This window comes from Parasteatoda tepidariorum, chromosome 9 (genome assembly GCF_043381705.1).
Source record: "Parasteatoda tepidariorum isolate YZ-2023 chromosome 9, CAS_Ptep_4.0, whole genome shotgun sequence".
In the NCBI taxonomy this organism is placed as follows: Eukaryota; Metazoa; Arthropoda; class Arachnida; order Araneae; family Theridiidae; genus Parasteatoda; species Parasteatoda tepidariorum.
The window spans coordinates 21,279,496-21,303,494 of NC_092212.1; the positions used below are offsets into that span (position 1 = coordinate 21,279,496).

Consider the following 23,999-nt stretch of genomic DNA (forward strand, 5'->3'; position numbering starts at 1 on the left):
TTACTATCTACCAATGTTCAACACCGCAGCCTTGTAATTTTGAATCTAATCCAGAAAACAGGGGAACTTTTGGATCAAGTATTGGGAGAAATTTGCTTTCGTGGAGGACTAGTTTGGAGGAACTAACCCACATTTACGTCATATCGAAAAGAAAACCGCGAAAACCTCCTACGGTAAGCACGACGGCAAAGGGACTCTAACCCATGATCCGTTTATCACTGAGAATATTTTACGTCAGCACTGTGATCGATGCGAGCTGAGTGCGGAATTCATATCGACCAGCCATCGCTCTACTTTTTTCTTTCTTTTTTTTTTTAAGAACATTAAATTAAATTCATTACCACAAGTATAAAATCTTAATCTCTAAAAGTGAGTTTTTATAAACTGAAGTACACATAAAAAAAAATGCCATTTATTATTTATTTATATTTACAAAAAAGAAATTTTCTCAGACAAAGTCAACAGAAAAATTTCTAAAAATTGAGGGGAAAAAATAAAAAGTAAAAAAAAAAAATTATAATAATGTTGCGTAAAATCGTCGTTTACAATATCAATTCATAAAAAAAGAAAAGACTCTTAACCTTTTCTATAACATAACACCACTATTCCATAGCATAAAATAGAAACACGCCTATATAAAAAAATTTAAAAACCTCTTGATGCATCGAATGTGGCGATACTTAATTTTTATTAATTTCCAAACAATACTACCCCCCAAGGCAATATCTGAAACCTTAAAAGAATAGCATTTTATAACTTCGCCAAAAGTGGGGAGCAGTCAATATATATCAAGAGATATAGGTTTTATGGCCCCATCTTAAGCTTCCAAGTGGAGTATTAAATTTTTGTGAAAGCCAATGACTGCAGTTTGATGTATAACTTTTTTTTTAAAACTTAATTTCTGAGTGGAGACCGTTTTATGAAGCTTATCTTGTTAGCAATTTACTAGAAGGGATGAAAAATCAGGAGAAAAAAAATGATGTAGTAAGAATGGAGAGAAAGGAAATTGATTCGAAAGAGATCGTAAATGATTTTATTTGAGGAATTAAAATTTCGATGGGGTGATTTCATTCGTTGTGATGCCATCATTTGTGGCAATTGTTTTTATTGTTTATTAATTATTGATCTTGAAAATGTATGAATCTATGCACTACACTAGAGGATGTTGAAACTTAATGTTAAAATATTAGAGGATTTTTTTTCTCCTTAAGGAAGATAAAGAGCAATAGTCTGGGAGCATTAAATTCGTAGCAAAGTTTCAGTTTTAAAATATATACGGATGTTATTTTGCGAAAAACAATCATTTGATCTTTAAAATATGCAAATAGCCTAAACGTTAAAAAAAAAGAATAATAATAATCAAACTTTTTTTAAAAAAGCAATTGTCTGGGAGACTCAAATCCGTAGAAAAGTTTTAGTTTTAAAATATATACGTTTGTTATTTTGCTGAAAAGAATCGTTTGATCTTTAAAATGTACAAATAAACCTAAACGTTTAAAAAAAAACTGCTTTTAAAAAATTACCTATTTGGCGAGATTTTTCCACCAGCGTCAGAGTACCTTTTCAAATATTCAAAAAATAGATTACTAACGCTTTCTGTTTCTGTAACTGATTGACAGAATTTACTCTATTAAATTAGGTCAGAATTTAATTTAATCCAAGAGTTAAGACACGACAGTTATATTCAAGTTTGGGAGAAAATCAACGTTAAAATCCTAATGCATTGTGAATTTCTTAATCGTTTGTAAGACTTGCCAGTTTGGGACTCACTGTAAAAAAAATTAATTCTGAATTTTGGAAAGATTATCTTTGACTTTGGTTGTAGAAATGAAACATAATAGATTGGTTGGACAGAGGTAAGTTGAGAGACAAAACACAAAAGTTGCAAATAATTTAAATATTATATTCATATTTTTTATATATATGGTTACATTTTTTAGTAAAAAAAATTAAAGATAGAAAACAATTAAGATAGAAAGTGAAGTGTTCTTATTATAAATTTACTCATAAGGCTTCTCGAGAAAGTTATGAGTTTAAAACAGCATTATTTCTAGTCAAAAAAGAGATAACAATTAACTCTTCCTCTTTTTTTATTTATTTATTTGTGATACGATATAATATGTGAAAACAGTGCCGACTGAGCAAATTGCGCTTAAGTATAAACTAGCAACCCCGCGTATTTTTTAACAGCTATAACTAATTATTGCCAAATAGGGAGGTCTCCCCGATCGGTCATGTACTGATAGTTTACAAAACGATGAGATCTCCCCGAATCTGTCGGGTACTGATAGTTTATAAAATGATGAGATTTCCCCGTTCGGCTATGTACTGCTCTGATAGTTTGCAAAAACGATGAGATCTCCCCAATCTGTCGGGTACTGATAGTTTAAAAAAAGATGAGATTTCCTGGCTCGGTCATGTACTGCTCTGATAGTTTGCAAAAACGATGAGATTTCCCCAATCTGTCGGGTACTGATAGTTTAAAAAAAGATGAGATTTCCTGGCTCGGTCGTGTACTGTTCTAATAGTTTGCAAAACGATGAGATCTCCCCAATCTGTCGGGTACTGATAGCTTATAAAATGATGAGATTTCCCCGCTCGGTCATGTACTGTTCTGATAGTTTACAAAACAATGAGATTTCCTTGCTCGGTCGTGTACTGCTAATTTACAAAACGATGAGATCTCCCTAATCTGTCTGGTACTAATAGTTTACAAAATGATGAGATTTCCCCGCTCGGCCATGTACTGTTCTGATAGTTTGCAAAAACGATGAGATCTCCCGAACCTGTCGTGTACAGATAGTTTGCAAAACGATGAGATCTCTCCAATCTGTGGGGTACTGATAGTTCATAAAATTATAAGATTTCCCCGCTCGGTCGTGTACAGATAGTTTGCAAAACGATGAGATTTCCCCGATCGGTCGTCAAAGTGGTAACATTATGAATAAATATCATTTCAATAGTGACAAAATATTAACACAAAACTCATTAAATTTTTAACACGTATAATTGCTTCGCCTTTAAGCAACGACTGTTTTATATTGCAAAATGGAAGCAGATATTTTTTACCGCAATACATTAGAACAAACAGCGTTTATCGAAATAGCGATTCAAACATCAATAAATTCTCCTTTCCACTCTTAGCAACACTTGATCTATAGCTATCGATAACAATAAGTACGTTTACAGCAGCGGAGAACAATATCGATCCAATAAACCCAACTCATTTAAAATGCAAGGCCGAGGGCCTATTTTAGAAAAGTGTTAGAGAAATAATATCTTTAAAGCAAATTGTTTATTATCCGTGAGCAGTAAACACGTGAAAATACGGCATACCTTTTTAGAAACACGAGAAACATAATATATATTGAAAGCATAAATCAATTCTTCAATTTCAAGAAACTGCCCAAATCAATACTTCACTTCACTGCTGGGCACGAACATCGTGCAAAGCTATGTTTGTAAGATTCCTTTTTTTTTTATTTTTGATTTTTGGCGGATTATACAATAGCGAGGAAAGGTTTAAAAGATCAGTCTTGTGCTGGCTCACGATTCTGCGGAGTGTGGTGATGAAAGAGAAAAAAAAAAGAGAGAACGTTCTCTTGAAAGAAAAAGAAAACACGTAAGAAGAATTTTATTTATTCATGTGTTATCGGTTGATTGACCACGTCTCAAAATAAAGGGTTAGGGGAGGAAGTAAAAAAGTGGACACTACAAAACGAGAACATAAATATCACATTACATTTGTACCTAATTAAAAGTTTTTCAATCCGAATTTTGAAATACCTCATTTTTCTGTGGTGCATGTAATACCAGGGGTGCACAAATGTCTCAGATTCTAATATTTTCCTTGATCCCAGTTTTCTTTTTTTTTGGGGGGGAGGGGCGTTTGAAATCCCCCCCCCCCCAATTATAGATTTTTTTTTAAAAAAATATCTGCAATAATTTTTTAAAATATTTTGTTAAAATTTTTGATCATATTTCTTCTTTAGCAAAGGAGAAAAAAAATTCATTTGATTTCACACAATTTCTGAGGAAAATTTTTGTGTTAAAAAATAATAAAAATAAACTGAAATAGTAAAAATTCCTTAAACTAAATTTAATGTTCCACTCCCAATTTAAGGTTGGTCAAACTAATCATAAAGTCTTTTTTTCTTTCTTTAAATTAGACTAAAAATTTCCCCAGGGCTGTTTAAATTTTCCTCGAACCTTATTCACACGATCAGACATGTTCTGCATCTGTAGTATGCTACCATGCAAAATACTTTTGCAAATTAAGTTTGTGAACCAATATTTAGTAAATTACAGGACTTCCGGAGAAAAAAAAACTGGTAAATTGTGGAAAAAGTTCATAAATCTAGAAAATGTTTTAATGAATATATTATGGATTGGCTCAGTAAGGGGCTCAGCTGGACTAGATATTGAAGTGCTTACTTGGTGAAAATCTAACGAAAAGTAAATAAAATAACTTACTTTTCATTTTTAAAAATGCATGTTATGATTTTTTTTGAAAAATAGCAATAAAAATGATTGATTCTAGGGCGTTAAGTACTAGAGAATAAAAATTTATAAATTAAAGGTCTTGATCACTAAACAAAAAAAAAATATTTGTATCTCATGATTATTAATTAAGTTATATAAGTTTATCATTTAATAATTGTAAGACAGTGACTAAATATTTTTATCATCAAATGTCGCATAAAAAGATAATATTATCCAATTAGTTTATATTATAATAAATGAACAACAGTTTCACCTTCTAGCCTTTAATTTGAGTAATCAAAAAGCTATAATAACAGAAAATAGTATTAAGGGATGATAAATAACTTTTAAGTAGGGATTAAATAAATAATTTACACGAAAATACTAAGATCATATTTTTCTGTTTCATAAAAATGCATGAAACGATCGTCATAATTAAAAAAAATTTTATGAATAGTTTAAACATGCAGTAGAGAGTTACGAGTAAATTGAAATTCAGTTAATAAAATAAATAATAATCTTAATACTTATAATAATCATTTTAATACTTATTTTTAACTCTAAGCTGAAATACAAAGCTAATAGAAATAGCTAAAAATAGAATAAATTAAAATAAAAATGTAATAAAACAGCGATATACACAGAGCCCACAGTAAAAGAAACTAAACTTAAATAAATTAAGTAAAATGCTAAGTAGTTGTTTTAAAGTTTTTATAAGCTTATTTTATGACGCCATTTTTTTTTTTTTACATAATGATTGTTTTATATGCTAACTAATCAATATTTGCTTCCATAACAAAATGTTAGTTACATTTAAAAAATAACGTAACTTCATAATTTAATTAACCCCGAGTGTTATCCACATTTGTAATTAATAAATGTTTCTATAAGCTAAAAAAAAAAAAAGGCCAATTACTTTTTTTTAAACGAATCACAAAGATTATCATTTTCCCTTACAATTATCAACATTTACTTAATAAACTCAATCGAGGTAAATTAATATGCATGAAATCCTTAGAAATTATTCATACTTGAATTAAAACAGCAACGCACAGCTGATTTTTTTTAAAAAAATCGTCACAATGCATAATGACAAAAAATTAACTAAAAAAAAAACTAAATTATCTGAAGCATAGTTTTAGCGTCCAGGCGGAAACAATGACTGTATTTTTCATTACAAAATGGAATTTTTATCCACCTGTTTTTATCGCAAAGCACAGAGGATCTATTTATTGTTTTGCAATGGGAAGGGCAGACAGAAGGATACCTTTTTTAAAAGTGGTCCGCTTTCATTAGTAGAATCAAAGGGAACCGAATGTAATTTTTCATCCGGTCTTATTCCAGAAAAGTGCGACTTGTTAATGTCAAACCTACGCAAAGTCAGCAGCCGCAAAATGAAGGGAGACGTGTAAGATAGAAAGAAGAAAAAAATAAACACACGTGGAAAAATTTTTGAAAAAAAAGAGAGAAGAAAAAAAAATGCGAGCAAATGAAGATTCAAAGTGGTTTTTCTATTTGTGGCAAATAAATAAGATATCGAGTTCGATAAAATTGTGGAATACTTTGCAACTCCTGAGGGAGAAATTCAATCCTCATCCAAAGGAAAATATTCCCAAATACTCGGCTAGATATGAAAATGTCGACAGGAAATCATTTTTATAAGTAAAATTACTTTAGTTCCCTTTTTTTATTTATTATTTTATAAAAAGTTGAGTTAAAAAAAAAATTGAGTAAATGTATACACGGACTATAAAAACATCCGACAACTATATTTAAAATAAAATAATAATAAATGCTATTAGAATTTCAATTATGTTTTTTTTTTTAAATCGATTAAAGATTCTGAAGATATCAAAAATTAATTGAACAACTCATTATAAATATTTAAAAAAAAACATCAAATTCTCCTTTCATTCCGAAACTCTCATGTCATCAACAACTGACTTACAGCTAACAGGAAACTTTTTTCTTCACATTTAGTGACATGGTGAAACTAAAAGAAAGAAAAACTAAAGGCACCTCGACAAGATGATTTAATTAAATTGCACTTTCATTACAGAAGACGAAGGGCAAGAACAGACATCTTAATGCGTGAAACTAAGCTTGTTCTATTTCTATATGTTACAAGGTTTTTTATTTCCTAAAGTTAATTTTAAAAATAGCTTACTAGGCTCAATATTTAAGCAGACTACAGTGGACATAACTTCGTTACACTAAAAATTAACGATACTTTGAGAAGATATTTAAAGCTCTAACTAGATATCTCAAATGCTTATACAACTACAGCGAACATTACAGAATAATTAAATGTTATTCTCGCTAATTTCACAATCAAAGACCTATTAAGTATTAACGAAACGGTTCGTCAATAAAAAACACCATTAAATTATCTTTCTATTATGAATCTTTATTTCATGCCATCATCAATCGACTTACAGCCAACAGAAAACTTTTTTCGTTACATCAAGTGACGCAGTGAACCAAAAAACAAGACTATCCGGCATATCGACATAATTTAATAAAATGGCACTTTTGTAACAGAAAACGAGTAAATCAGACATCTTGGAAAGAATTATTGGGTGAAAGGATGGTAGAGTAAATGAGAAAGCTTTAACTAGGTATCTGTTGGTGATGTCGGATATTAAGGCAGAGTGGCTGCGATTGTTCTCGTTTTCCGGTGGCGCCATCTATGGCCAACAATTCGATTTCTGCCACACCGGTTTATAGGGTGGACTCATTCATTCATCCACGGATCGTAATTTTGATCTGAACCAGAGAACGATCCATCTCCAATTCAGTATACTAGAGGTATGTTGTTGTTGCACGCCCCCATTGGCCAGCAGTGCTAGACCTGGTTCATGATGTTATACACCCTCAAAAAATCCAACACCGTCCATGGATCATCTGCTAAATCCTGTTTGGTGAGCCCCAGGCACGCGAGGATGTTGTGAGGCGAAGAGGTATTGATTTGTTATGAGTACAAGGAGGACTTTGTATCCCGACAGATTTAACGTGCACCTATCACCATTTACTACGCGAACTTGAACTCTCGTTCTCACAAAACGTGAGTTCTGCGCCCTGCCAACCAGGTTTCTTAAATGCTCTCACAACTACAGGAAACATTAAAGAATAATTAAACGCTATTCTTTATAATTTCACATTCGATTTTTTCTAACACTAAGACTTAAAACCTATTAAATATTAATAAAACAGTTCATCAGCAACAAAAAATAACATCATTAAATTATCCTTCCATTACGATTTTTTTTCCATGACATCGGCAACCGATTTACAGACAACAGAAAACTTTTTTTTCTTCTACACATTAAGTTTTTACACACTGAAACTAAAAGCAAAGACTATAAGGCCATCCCGACAAGATGATTTAATCAAATTGCACTTTCGTAACAGAAAACGAGTAAGTCAGACGACATCTTTGGAAGAATTTTCGGAGGGAAGGAAGGTAAAGTAAATGAGAGAAGAAGAAAAAAAAAAGTAGCAGTCACAAACAGGGAAACCATTAAAATCATAATTAGATGTTCAGGGGGTTGGCAAGAAGACAACACTTGACGAATTTTTGTTGATGTCTCATTAAGAAATCTTTACTCTGGGCCCTGGACTCTGAAGGAGGTGGGGAAGGGGGAAAGAGAGAAAGTACCGTTTCTAATTTCTGAGAACTCCAGAGGAGCATTTTCACGTGTTGCTAGGATAAAAAGAAAACGGTTGTTTAATGATTGTTAAGATCCGATTTTTTTCTTTCTCCTCTCTCTCTTGAAAAGTAAAGAGAAAAAAATGCTTCCGGCTTTTGAGAGATTCATGAATGTCGTAATTACATGGATATTTTCGTTTGGATACTTCGAGTGTTGTTATGTTTCTTTCAAAACTATGGATTGGATTTTTTCTTCTTTTTTCTTTTAAGTCCTCCCTGAAGACTAAATATAGGCCTGATTGAAAAGGTAGCTACTTCAAAAATAATAACAAGTGAAATGAAATGATCGTGTCAATCGACTCAAATTAATATCATCTAATAGAAATTTTTAAACAGAAAACCCAAATTGAAATAACCGAAAATGTCTTTAAATTTTAAAACTTACAATCTAATATAAGAATATTTTTTTAACATGCAGATATTTATATTTTTAAAGATTTTAATTCAAAATTTTCTTAGAATTGCACTAAATTAAAAAAAAAGGTAAATAATAACGATTAAATAGCAGAAAAATAATTATAAAGATTAGAAAACGCTTGCAATTTTTGATAGAGCATTCATGAATGTCGTAATAACATGGATATTTTTTTTTTCGGGTGCGCCTAAGGTTGTTATGTTTCTTTTATGTTTACGAACTGTATTTTTTCCATTTTTTAAAAAATTTAATCTAAAGTCCCTTTACAAAATTAAATATAGCTCAGACTTAAATGACAGGACCTTCAAAACAATAACAAGTGAAATTAATATAATCTAACAGTAATAGAAAATTTAAAGTTAAAAATTAAATAATTTAAAATGATTTTTTAAAACATTTTAATTTAACCATTTAGTTATTATTAAAAATCAAAGCTGAAGCGCACTTAGAATAAATAAATAATAATATCAATAAGAATAAATAAATTATAATAATAATGAAAAAGTAGAAAATAATAATGATGCAAAAACTCCCGGCTTCAGAGAAATGTTGTAATTACGTGGGTATTTCCGTTCAAATATGTCAAATGTTGTTTTGTTTCTCCAGGAAAACTAAACTAAGGCCTGATTAAAAATACAAGAACTTCAAAACAATAACAAGTAAAAAAAAATTACTTTGCGATGACAAAAATGGAGATACTAATTTAGCTACAACTGAAATTAATGCCATGTAAATAGAAATTTTCATATAGCAAACCTGAAATCGAAAGTAAAATAATCAAAGCGTCTAAATTTTAAAACTTGCAATCTAAGAATATTTTTTTAAATGACGATTGTGATTTTTTTTTCTTTTTAAATAAAGAATGAAGTGAGTAAGAGTAGAAAATAATCATAAATAAAAGGATTAGCTTCCAGCTTTCGAGAGAGTGAAATTCTTTGAACGTCGTAATTGCACGGATATTTTAGTTTAGACAAGTCGAGAGTTGTTATGTTTCTATCAGAAACGATGGATTGGACTCATTTATTATTTTTTTTTTCGAAGTCTCACCTGAAACTAAATATAGACCAGACAAAAAAGACAGGAGCCTTTTCTAGTCTATCGTACTAATTTAGTTACATTCAACCAGCTCACAAAAATCACAGAATCCAAACTTCAATTATATAATGCGAATGATGTAAAACAACTGTAAAAAAATAATGTAAAAAATTATGTAGTAGAGATCTTACCTTGCCAACCAACAAACTCTCCTCCATCACCTGCAAAAAATAAAAAAGTTTATTTTTGAAATAAAAAATCATTTTTATGGATTGCTGAAAGAAAACACAAGAATTGAATTGTTTTATTCTTATTATGTTTTGAATTGAATAACGTATCAAAGCAATAATCATTTATTTCATTTTCATAATTTCCCCAAAATATATTTTTGTAACGCAAAACCAATAAAGGAATCGCAGGACCTTTAAAACTGACGTAAAAATTCTGAGTATTGAGTTAATAAAAATAGATATTACAAACAATAATTTGATACCTTGAAAATTATCCCACGGTAAATATATTTTTTATAATTTAAAGATAAGCAAAGAAAAAAAAACACAAATTAACACAGCGGCAAAAAATTCAAAATTGACATTTTCCTGTATTCATTTATGTATGGTAAACTACTTATTGCAAAAGTTATTTTTTTTCTTTCCAAAAATAAATTTTGTTTAAATTAAATTTTTTTGAAATTCTATTTGAGCGTTTAAAACATTAGCAATAGATTGAAAATAGTTGTCAAGCCACGTTAATCGAAATCTATTGTGAGGCACTTTCATTGTTTTTTCAAATACAGGGCAGAATATAGGTCTTACAATACATAAGTATTGTAGAAACAATAATATAAATCTTAGATTACGCGAATACGTAAACGCTTTAATAAGTTGTTAACGAGGTTAATATAAAGCTCTTTTAATTATAAGTTAAAAATTTAATGTTTTTGAGAAATTATAAAAGAAAAATTTTTAAAAATGATTATTTTCATGCATTTTTTTAAATTGTAAGAAATACATTTACTTAGTGAAAAATTTCCAATGCGTCATATAATTTATTATAATATCTAGTTTCATTAGCTGACGCCCGGTGGCTGAGCGGTAGCTCTAAGCGCTGTCATGCCACAGGTCCCTGGTTCGATCCTCGGGAAGGTGGACTCAGCCTTTCATCCCTTCAGTGGGTCGATAAATGAGTACCAAGCATGCTTGGGAACTAAACACTGGGGGCTCCGCGTTCGGCTGACCACCTGACCGGAACATCTGCTCCTGCACCCAAGAGCGCAAGGTCAAGAAAACTGAGATGGGCGCAGTAGGCATTGGCCCTCAAGGGCCGCTGAGTTTAGTTTAGTTTAGTTTGATTAGCTAAAAACTCAAAATTCTACTTGATTTTCCTCAGAGGGTGTTATACTTTGAAATATGTCATGTGTTTAAGCATTTTTTTTTAATAATAAAATATAAATAAATAAAATAAAAATAATGTTCTTTTTTTCATTACCGTCATTCGGAGCTACTTTGTGCAGCGGGGCTACTTAGTGCAAATTCGAATTTGGCATTTTTCAAGTGCTGCTATTCAGTATTATCTTTATTTCACGTTAAAAATGTGTGAAATTTGAAGATAGAAGTCTCTTCTATTCAGGGATGAGATTAGCCAAAAGGCAAAAAAGCTGAATTTCCACGATAGTAAATTTTACGCAAGCGCAGCCCTTTAATAATAAATTCCAGACAGTTTAAGGTAATAAATAATGTGTTGACATACAATTGCGTACTAATCTATTATTATAAAAACGACTACATTGATACTTAACATTTAGTGAAAATAAAAATTACCAATTGAAAAAATAAAGCTGGAAATTATATTTTTCCTCAGTTCACATAAGAGACAATTNGTTATGAATATAATATCGATAAATTTTACTAAAGTTTGAATTAACATAGTTTTTTTACATGTCAAAGTTCAAAAACTGCGAAATCCCCACGAAATGACGGTACTGAATATTGGTATTCAAATTTAAAATGTAACATTTTTCTGAGCTAAGTGATTGAAAGATAATGAATGTATAAAAAATATATAAACTTGTTTTACTAAAACGGAAAAATTTGCGATAAAATATAGCGCCGTATAAAGAAATATTGAATTCCCAACTTATAGTTAAGTAGCTTTTTAAAAACAATTTCTGCATAAAATATAAAGCAATTTAAAAAAAAAAAAAAAATTTAACTGCTGAAAAAGACGTACATAAAACATCACTTTAAATTCTAATTTAGGTTTTCAGAGGGAAAAAAAAAAAAAAAAAAAAAAAAAAAAAAAAAAAAAAAAAAAAAAAAACGAAAATGAAGGCATATTAAATTAAAACAGCGAAATTCAGAAAATATAATTGACTTTTTAAAAAGTCATTTTGTTCGAACCAATCCCTTATTCTACAAAAGAAACACGGCTATATAACAAATTTTAATGCAAAACAGTAAGCATAAATATCCACAACTACTTCAGATAACTCTGACCCATGCATAAAACACTCCGCATAATTAAAATGCATCAAAGGCGGTGTTATTCCTTCAACAGCCAAGCGATTACATAAATCCAGAAAACCTTTGTTTAGACAAGCAAAAATCTTTTTTTCTGAATTAATTTTACACGCCAAAGAAAAGAAAAAAATAGAAGAGGAAAAAAAAATCACAACATTTTTATCTCCCAAAGGAAACAAGAGGCAAATGTTAAAATAATGAGCTGTGGAGCACAGAAAAGGCAACAGCCAACAGCGGCGGCATATAAAAACATAGCACAGCTAAAAGAATAAACAACATATATAAAAGGTAACGCACACAGCACAAATAAATTCCTTTCTGTATCTCCATCTTGAGCGCAACAATCATTTTTAATTTATTTTAAAAGGAAACAGAGAAAAGGAGAAAAAACGTAATTTTAAAGGAAAAACACAATGAAGTAGCGGCAGTCAAAACAAATATTTTCATAACTGTAGGAGGACTTGCATCCTGTATGTATTACTTAAATTAAAGGAGCTGGAAAAATCTGTGCATTTCTGCTTTTCTTTATTCCTGTTTACATACCTCTAGGAAAACAGGATGAGGGAGAGATTTTAAAAGAGGATAGAAGGATAATTAAATAAGCAGTCTCATGCAAAACTGGATTAGAAGGAAGCTAACAATAACTTCCTTTTTCAAGATTATTGCCAACTAATGTTAAAGTTATACGGAAACTCGGCAAAGATATTTTCTGTTAAGAAATAAGTTAAAAATTAGAAACCAAATTTTAAACAACTTACAAACTTATTTAGCAGAATATGAAATCTGTTATCTAACAGGTTATTTATTCTACAGAATAATGTTAATTTTCTCTCAATCTTTTAAAACTGTTAGACATCTATTATACTGCCAAATAATGTTAATACTATTACATTATAATTTCGATGAGAAATACATTTATAAACTGATTTCCGAATGTTGTACACTTTATAAACTCATTCTATAGAATAAATCATGTTACTTAACAGGTTATTTATTGTTCTGCCGATCATTAAAAAATATTAGCTTTCTTCGAGACTGTTGCCAACTAATGTTAAAGTTTTACGAAAACTTGACAAGGATATTTTCTGTAAGATTAAGTAAGAGTATTTTGCAAAATTTAATAACTTATTTTGTAAAATGTAAAATATGTTATCCAACAGATTATTTATTCTACTGATTAATGTCAATTTTCTCTCAATCGGTTAAAACTGTTAGATACCTATTTTACTGTCAAATAATGTTAAAAAATTATACGAAAGTTAGGGAATAATATTTTTGATGAGAAATCCATCATAATTTAGTTTATCAATTTTGTGCTATTTACTAACTAATTCTATAATATTCAGCTTACTAACTCATTCTATTCAATAGTATTCTACAACTTTCAAATTATTCTCTGAATATTGAAGATTAATTTTTATTTTTATAAATAAACTTTATTCCTTAAAAAAAACTTAATACCCAACAGATTATTGTTCTGCTGATCATTTAATCATTTGACGCAAATGGAACACCGGTGTCCCTTTTTATATATTTTCAATTATAAAAAAAAACAATCTAATAGTTACTAAAAAATAAGTTATATTATCGGAATTACATTTGTATTAAAATATAAAATCCAAAAAAGGCATGAAAAACTTTATTTTCCATTTATATTTAAAAATGTATCAATTACTGACACTGTAAATTAAAAAAAAATTAAATGATGAATATATGTTTTTCTTAGATCTAATAAATAACTGCAATTTTGATAAATTATTGTTTGGAAGTGCCCTATCTGTGTTTGGAAGATTTTTACATTTAACGCAGAAAAAGACACAGGTGTTTTATGCCCTATTTCATAACTAGAAATTATTAAAATGCTAAATATAATATTTTTCATTTATTTTGACCTAAATTAATACAAAAAAGTAAGAAGAATATGTTCAATAAAAATTTCGCGTCAAAAGGATCAAAATATTATTTTTCTTTTTAAAAGTTCGAAATTAAATTAGCGTATAAAAATATATTCTGCTCCCCAACATTAACTTAAAATGAAAAAATAAATGCAATTAAAATATACAATTTAATTAAAAATGCATAAAAAAAAAGAAATGACAACACATACAAAATAAACTAACAAAAAATAAAATAAATAAACGTAGAATGAATGAATTCACGTATAAGAAAAATCGAGTTTTTATTTTAAATTAGCTTTCTATAAAAACAAAATACTGAAATTTCATACAAAAGGAAATGAAGCATAATTTCAAAAATTGAGAAAAAAAATGTATCCTTTAACGAAAAGAATGAATATAGTAAACACAAAAAAATAACTACCTTTCAACTACACTATGAGGTTTTTTTTCCCCCTTTGGGCTTTAAAAATTCGCTACGGAATTTAACAAACATTAACAGTTGGATGAATACATGAATAAACATGAATAATAAAATTGAAAAAAGTTCTTACCTTGCCTAGTGGGGTCCATACTATTAGGAATCATAGGCTGGCCTGGAACACCACCTGGAGGCTGAAAATAATAAATTCGATCAAAATATTAAAATGAGTAAGTTTTAAAAAATATATCTATAAATAAGTTTAGTTTCATTGTCAATAAATGATTACTTATAAACCCAATTTGTGAAGCAAATGCAGAATACCGTTTTTTATTTGTGATTATTAATTGGTACAATGCAATTTAATTTTTTTAAAGAAAATATTAGAATTTTTCCATAAGCGATTAAATCTCGTTTTTTCGAAGGGTTCGTCGCCATATGAAATTAGGTTTTTTTACGAATATGGTATTTTCATAACTGCTGTGACTTCGCAACAGTTACTCATGACTGTTAGGACATGTTTAGCCTTTCCTAAAGCAGTGCTGACTATGCTTATTCTAAAAATGGCGAAAAACGTCAATATGGAGAAAAGCCACAGTTTTGAGGAAATGAAAAGCTTTTGTGGTCTAATTTTTTAATTATTTAAAAACGGTGTGTGATTAATTAATGAGGAGTCGCCATACAGCGAGTCATACAGAGAGTCAAGTTAGTCGCCGAAGTCGGATTGATGTATTATTTTGCAAATTCATAGTAACAAATAATAATAATAAAATAAACTTAATGCAAAAAGAAATAAGTTTCATTTTATACTGTTGATAATCGTCTTTATGACAATCATCGCGGGCCACAGCTTCTAATTTTCGGAAGAAAAAAAAATCCTTTTCTTGTTCAGGATTATCAAGAAAATTGCAACATATATATGAACCACCAAATTTTTGTTAACGGCTATTTTTATAAAGGCGAACACCGTCTTTTATTTTACATATAAGTTTATAAAATAATTTGGAAAAAAAAAACTCTTTAGAATAGGCAATTTTGAAGAACTTTTTTTTTCTTTTTTTCAAAATTTTAAAGGTTTTTTAGGTTTAGCAAAATTCATTAATCCCCGATTTGTTTTGCTAAAAGCTAAATTTTTGTTTACGATTTTTAGGCGAGTCCTGATGACTCACCTGATTTCCTGATTACCTAAGTCCTGATTTCCCACTCATCAGGAAGATGACTGGGAAGCAAAGTTGAAAAGCCCGCCAGGCAAAAATCAGTTCCTTTCAAAAAAAATTCCGTAGCGAAAATCACGATCATTGACCGACCTGGCGACTATAAAACGTTAAAGTCATTCAGATCAATATATATCAAGCAAAAAATTGAACACTAAAGAAAAATAAGAAAGAAAAAAAAAATATCTGATTAAATCACTTTGCTTCGATTCTGCGATTAATCCGTTTTGGATTCATTACCTTCATAATTAAAGCGACTTCTTTCTTATATATTATTTCCTTCCTTGAAATGTAGATAACTCTCAGCGATGATTTTTAAAAATTATTGCATATAATGAAGAGAAGTAAGGAACGCTTACACACATTTTATCGATCATTAATTAGCAATTACCAAAAATATTTTTCCTAATTATTAAGCAGTTCATGTTCTTCAGAATTTTACATTTCTGTTAAGTGCATTACCCTTTTGTACTTAGCTGAACATGAATATAAAATATGTATTTCCTTCCCCCCCCCCTTTCCAATTTCTTATAATTCCCTTTCGAAAGCTTAAAGAGGGAATTTTAAATTAAAACCTATCTTGTTCTGAATTTTTTTTCTTCCTTTTCCAAATCCTACTCCAAGCAAATGCAATTAACGATTTCTTTTGTGTTTCGTTAGAAAATACTTAATTTGGGATTCTTTAATGGATCTAGATATAATGGTGCCTACGTGTGCTTTGCTGGCTTTTGAAAAGTGCTTTCTTAATTACTTGCACTTGCTTTAAAGAAAAAAAATAGCAAGAAAAATACCGGGGGAAGGGGAAAAAGTAAATGAGAATTAGTGCTTAAGTTAGGCTTTTTTTCCCCTAGCTCTTTTCTGATGTCATAAAACTTTTCTAATTCAATGCATGCATTGAATAGACGAGGCGTTTGGAATCTGGTTCTGACAAGGCATAAGAAATTCGCTAATTCGTAATAAAATTAAGAAATGCGAAGCCTAGGGCAATATAATGACGAGCCAAATGACTCAGATGAGCACTTTTGAAAACACCACAAGTTTCATGTAGGCAATAAAAAAAGATGTATGTATTGTTCTGTTAACTAACAGTAATTTTGGAAACTTGTGAACCATCGATCTGGAATTAATCTGATATACAAATGTTATCTTAAGAAAAATCTGTGGATTATGTTATCACTATACTAGCTCACGCCGTTCAATTATAATCTTTATAACATTTGAGTGAGTGAATGAGTGATGTAAATATCTGAATTGCTTTACGTTAACAACTATTCTTTCCATTCTATTTCGAGTAAGCCAAGTCCGTCAAGTATCAATTCTTTTCAGTGACGCATACTATATTCTTTCACAAAGATTTCAATTCCTGCACTTTATATTTCTGACTTTAACCCCTTCCTTCTCGCTCCCGTGAAAATGAAGGGGTGAGGTTTCGCCCTCTACTTCTCGTTCCCGTGATATTGACGGGCTGGAGTGTTCAGTAGTAACGAGCAAATAAGAATAAAACTAATTAATTTCTTTTGCCCGGAAAACATTTTATTTCTCATTTTACACACCAGATGGCAGTACCAGGATATTTTTATGGTAATTGTAGATAGTTAGGTTATTTTAAACTAGTTGCAGTACTAATCAAATACTTAATACAAATACAAAAGCCAAAAAAATAGGCACTTTTATGACCGATTTCTTGAAAATTAACCGATCGTTAAGGGGTTAATAAAAATGACACGAAGCTATGTAGAACATTAACTAAGAACATCGAAGTTGTCAGGTACACAAAACAAAAATACATCACTGTTACAAATAAAATGCATAAATAAATAACAAATCTAAGTTAAGTAAAAGATGTAGACGAGAGAAAGAATTATATTTCAACATATGCGGTTTGCGAGACGGCGCTGTATTTAGTTAACTTCACTTAAATTAACATTTTTTAACTTATGTGAAGAAGTTTAACACGCCATTACCCTTACAAACGATCAGCTGGCACTGACGTCATAGGTCACGTGCGTGAGTAATATGCGATTTTCTTAAAAGTACCCAATTGTAATGAAAAGTTAGAAAAAATTGATTACTTTTCTGGTTTTTTGCAATTACGAGTTGACAAAAGCACTTTAATAAACCAAAGTTAAATTGTTTATCAACTGCATTCATATAGAAGAAAAATATGAACCCAAAACTGAGTGGTTAATTTATTTAGGCACCGATTATAGCATTCATTTTTGAAGAAAAATAAAGTCAGGCATTTAGCCTTCGGGAAGGCGGAGATAATTTCTGCCTTTATTGGCATTCACGGAGAAACGTCGGATGTCGTAAACACTCTAATCAATTGGCTTAAATTAAATGTTTACGGCATCAACGCTCAATTTGACGCAACTAATTATTTCACTCACGCGCTCATAATTTGAAATGGAGTTTCGTAACTTGACAGCAAAAGGCTGTAAAGTATCCAAATATGGCAGAGGGCGATTCAGATAGATTAAATTCTGTCATAGAATGTAAAGCTCAATACAGAAGATTATTATTCAGAGTAGAAAGGAAAGAAAAAAAATAATTAAATACAAACGGTGACAATTATTTAATGATTACACTTTTAACTCTATTTTATTAGAAGTCAAGTCAGATCTGTATTTACATAATTGCATAAATCGAAGTTGAATTTTATTTATGTTCTATCAACTTAAACGAGCAGAAATTTGGGCGTTGGGTGGCTAACATGGTTTTCGAAAAACCATGGCCACAGTTTAAGTGCCTTAAATTTGAAGCAAAGCTATAATTTTAGTCTAATTCTTTACGGTAAGTTTAATTCTTTACGGTAAGTAAAGAATTATTTTAAAAATCGCCAAATCTGCAACATTTTTCCATCTACATGAAAATTAACAAAATCAATACCTTATTTTACAAATTTTTATAAACCCAAATAATGCAGTAATGAAGTAAGTTTTTAAATATTAAAAAATTAGACCACAAACGCTTTTTATTTTTTCTCAAAACTGTGGCTTTTCTCCGTATTGACGTTTCGCCATTTTCAGAAAATACATAGAGGGCGCTGGCTAAAGATAGGCTAGACTTGGCGTAACAGTTATGAGTTACAGTTACAAAGTCATTTAAGTTAGGAAAAGAGCATATTATCCGCAAAAAAAGCATCATTTGATGCAACTACAGAGCTTTCAAAAAACATTCTTAAGAAGGTGGTGACCAATCATTTTCAAAAATTAAAACGGTAGAAAATGCTTTTTTTTTTGTTGTTGAATTTTTTGATTTTGCTATGCTATGACATCAGAACTGTTTCACTTAATTTTATCACGTACTTTTGAAATAATGGCTGTGCTAAACTATATATTTTGAATAATAAGTAAATATTATATTTGGAATAAAGATAGATAAGTTTTCTCAAGAAGGAGATATGTTCAGAATTTATAAATATCCATTTTTTTCCATTCAGATTTTTTCATGAAATGTACTATTTTTTAGTTATCGTCAAGTATTCCCAAGAATACCAACCCAAAATAATACTTTTCTGCAGTTATGATCGCTTATTTATTTATTTTGTACTTATACTTGTTAACCGATGCATATTACCGTAGTAGATTCTTTCGTAAAATTAGAATGCATATTAAATAATAGTCTATAAGTAAAAATTTTAAAGCACAATAAGTTTCGATATTTTTAATTGTATAAGAACTATAAATCAAATTTGATAAAAAAAATACCGTAAAAATTGCTTCAAATTTATACGCAATCGTTCATTGGAAAAAACTGTTGCTATTTTTCAAATTTCAAAAAGTTACGAATTCAAGTTAGTTTACAAACGGAAAGGAGAGAACTAGAAAAATGCCATTAAGAGCTGCATAACTTGTTTTTTTTTCTCCTCCTTTCAATAGCTTCACAACTTAATAGTCGAAATTGAAACTCAGAAATTACGGAAAATCCATTAAAAAACAACGAGAAATCCGAGTAAAATGAGGGTAATTCACAAAAACGTCGGAAAATCCGTAGTTGATTAAAAGAAGAAAAAAAAGAAAGAAAAAAAAACGCATTTTTATAATAAAATAGTAATATCTTGAAATATATATATGGAATAATTCTAACAATTAACAATAAATATGTTCTACCTCCAGTGTTAATTTTTTCCAGTAAAATTCATGTATATTAAATATTCAGTTTAGAGTCACAAAGGGATGCATAAGCTTTTGTTAACAATGAAACAGACAGAATGATCAAAGAAAATATTTTTTAAAACATAATTTGAAGTTCTCAAAACACGAAAGAATGATTTGGGAAATTCTTTTGTCTATACAAACTACGAAGTTCTTCTTTCTAATTTCTTTGTGTTTTGGAAATAGCAATTATTAATGAAATAAAAACTACTTTGTATTATAGTAAAAAAAAAAAAAAAAAAGAGGCATACAAATGATTGTTTTTCATGACTAATAAAAAAAAAAGGAAAGAAAAACGAGTTCTGTTATACATAGGAGAATTAAGAAAAGCCTTGCATCTTTTTTTTTTAAAGGAAGAAAAAGAAAGAAAAAAAAAGCCAAAAATAAAAAAATAGACTAAGGAGACAAATTAAAATACAACCAATTTAAATCATACGCGATGAGTAATCTATACTAATGAAAGCAATTTTCTTTCTTTTTTTTCATACTTGTTACAAAGGTAAAGCTTATTTGACTGTAAATTTTATAACATTATACGGATTTACATTAGAAAAAAAGTAATAAATTCATATTTAGTAAATAAATCAGCAACTTTATCAAGCATAAAAATGCACCTCAAAATAAATAAATTATAATAAATTAATTTTGTAACAATCATGTTATTTTAAATACGGATTCAAGTTTCAAACAATTAATTGACTGTATCTAATAACAGTTCGTTATTATTTAAACAGGGTGTGCAGACAAATTATTCAACAAAAAATAAGCACCTTTTAAGCACTTTTCAAGCACTCAAAATATATTTTTAAGCACTTAAAAATATCATAACTAGGCAGGGTTGGAAAGTTTTTGACAGTTGACAGTGTTTAACCATCGTTTAACAACTTTGTTTTAACCATCATGTCAAAAAAAAAAAAAAAAAACTTTTGGCATTGTTTTTGACAACTGTCAAAAACCATGAAATTTTGAATCATGTGAAACGAATGGCGTTTTCTTACGCTACGGACTGACAAAGCGCCGAAATAAATTTTCGTTGAATTAATTGTGAAAACGCTGAATAACAATGTGAACTGCGTCTTTTTGCAGAATTCGGAGAGAAAATCAACATAATAAAGGAAAAATCTCATTTTGAAAAAGGGAAAATTAAGCACTTTTTAAAAACATCCAATGAAAAAAGCTCCTTTAAGCACTTCTTAAAAACGCAATTTGTAGCATTTTAGTCTGTTTTCCATAAGAAAAAGTTTTCTTTTCCTTTTCCATTGTAATAATAGCTGGAATGGTATTTTGGCAATAGTTAATAAAGATTTCAAGTCACAATTTACTAATACATAATAACAGTTAATTATTTTTATTTAATTTATTAAAAAAATCTTTAAAAAAAATCACTGTTTTGAACTGACTCTGAGAAATTAAAAGATTGCTCCCAAAATTCTTTTCGAGTAATAATAAAATACGTTAGGGCAGGGGCTTGCGTAGCATTCGCAAGAGCATTAAGTTCTAATTTTCTTGACGTATGAACAGTATTCAGTAAATACTGAGGGCTTAGGATACCTAAGTCTGTATCACAAATAACTGCAGCACCTGTGGGAAATTTCTCGATTAAGTAAGTGGAGAGCGATGTCCAAGATTCCCGTTGCCTAGCAACGTACTCTATTTTCTTTCCTAAAAGTGATGAGACTCGTAGATATCACAGCGTGACGAAAGCTGGAATTATTTCACCCGTTTCTTATTCCTTTGGCGATAAAATTTGGCATTTATTTAACTCTTAGAATGACGAGAATTGTCCGGTTTGTGAAATTTTAAGAAAATATCTAATATACTGTCAAGAAAAATCTATAGAGCCATAACTTTTCGTTTCATTTACTTGTTTATAAGCGAGACATGTGCCCGAAGGACAGCGCCAAAAATGTCAATTTCATGTCAATTATATTATATATATATTTAAAAAACTTATTTATGAAATTATGGTATGGCGCACTTCAATTTAGAATGAAAAAGTTTCCAAAATGATTTTATCTCAGGAAATAGTGCGTTCGCCTTCGGTTTCGAATCGTCAGTGGTAGACGGACCATGAGCTACAGTCCCCTTGCCGTCAGGCTAAACGTGGGAGGATTTCGTGGTTTTCCTCTCTATGTAACGCAAATGCGGGTTAGTTCCATCAAAAAGTCCTCCATGAAGGCAAATATCTCACAATACTTGATTCAGGAGTTCCCTTGTCTTCTGGATTAAGTTCAAAATTACAAGGTTACGGAGTTGAACATTAGTAGTCGTTAACTTAAAATTAGGTCAACTGTTCAACACCCATTATATAATAAAAAATATATCTTTAAATTATCTCTCTCGTAATTAAAATGTGTGAATCAAATTTCAAAATTAAAAGACTGAATAATATTCTACATAAATCTAAGCCAGATAAACTTTTTAAAGTATCTAAATGAGATTTTTTTTTAATTACTGTTACACGCACATTTCAACTAAATTAATTACATATAATACAGAGATGCCAACTGCTCCGGACACGCCAAAATAATTTTAAAAAACGGTAAATAACTAGGAAGAAAATTTTGCAAATATTTGACTATATTTGCTTGCTTTTTAAAAGGCATAGCATGAACAAAATACTATAAAGCGGTGAATTATATAAGCTTACGAATTATTTAGAAATAGTGGTGGATAAAAATCTACTAAATTGAATGTATTAAACCAAGAATTGCAATTGATAAACTACCACTTTAAAATATATATTTGCTGTCCGGAACAAGTTGGCATCCCTGATAATAATACAAAAACAAAGTTTTAATAAACCAAAACATGCAATTTAAACTACCATCATCAATATAAAATCATCCAGAAAGAAGAAGAGAAGAAAAGCAACATATATTATTCATTTTTAAGAACTTAACAGCAATAATCACAAAAAGAAAAAAAATAATAATATTTCCTTTCAATAGATCTCTAAATTAACTCCATCTTATAATTAAAATGTTGATCTACATAATGTAACTGGCGAGTTGAAAGATTTATAACACGCGGAAGAAGCCAGAAGGCAGAAAAAAATTGATAGAGTGACAGAAGATAAAAGAAAATATGAGTCGCGACTATTTTAACCCCGGGAAAACCGCCTCTAGAGGGTCAGTTACCGGCTCCAATAAAAAAAAGGAGCAAAATTATAAGTACTGACGAACATAATAACGAATTACATAAACATGAAGTACAAGTTTGATTCATTTCTGAAAATAAGATTAACCTTTCCTCCCATCGTTGTATGCAGTGATTAGTGGGTTTGAATTATCGGTAGAGGAAGAAGAACAAGTAGGAAATATCTGAAAGCACTTTTTGGGGGAACAGCTTAAATATTACAACAAAACTTACTGGAAGTTATGCTTTTATTCTAATGTTTAACCGAATAAGTTATACAGTGAAATAACTTATAGGAAAATAGCTTGTTTTTTAGTAGAATTTTTAAGAATAAGATAAATTATATAAACAACAGAACTTAATCGAAGTTAAGGCTCTATTATAATACATAATCGAATAAGTATAAAATAATAGTATTCTGTAATGGGAAGTATCTTGTATGTCAGTAAAGTGTAGTATGTTAGTAAGATGAGAAATTAACTATATAATAGAATTTACTCGAAGTTAAAGTTTCATTATTATACTTACCGAATAAATATCTTAGTGTTTTAATATAATTTTAAGAATACGAGAAATTATCTATACAACGGAACAAACTAGAAGTTAAGGTTTTATTATAATATTTAAAAAGATTAACACCTCTCTCCTTGTTATTGCAATTTTAAGAATATAAGAAAGATACGAATTTTAAATTAAAATCCTTTCTATTACTGTAATATTAAACATAAGAAAAAATAAAATTTTTAATATAGCAATCGAAATTTGAAAAAATTTAAAATAAAAATTAAACGTTAAGTTATACTATAATATTGAGTTGAATTAGGTATTAAATTAGATATATTAAAAAGGAAATATTTTAAAATAAATACTCAATAGCAACTTCTTTTCGATAAAAACATTGAATTGATTACTTGAGCATTTAAGAGAAACATGAATTTCAAATACATTATTTTAAGATAAATGTTAGGAGCAAACTAAATTCTAATATTATATTGATCTGAATTAAGCACATAA

The 23,999-nt window shown here is 29.4% G+C and overlaps 1 protein-coding gene across 4 annotated transcripts in view; it reads right to left on the reverse strand.

Annotated features, from left to right (window-relative positions):
* Positions 1 to 23,999, reverse strand: part of LOC107445773 (Sequence-specific single-stranded DNA-binding protein) — a 254,058-nt gene that overhangs the window by 19,447 nt on the left and 210,612 nt on the right. For all 4 annotated transcript variants that reach the window (XM_071184737.1, XM_016060249.3, XM_016060248.3 and 1 more), the window contains 2 exons: positions 14,610 to 14,670; positions 9,833 to 9,862 (listed from right to left, as the gene is read on the reverse strand). In XM_071184737.1, the coding sequence (XP_071040838.1) occupies positions 9,833 to 9,862; positions 14,610 to 14,670 (91 nt within the window). The remainder of the gene's footprint in view (positions 1 to 9,832; positions 9,863 to 14,609; positions 14,671 to 23,999) is intronic.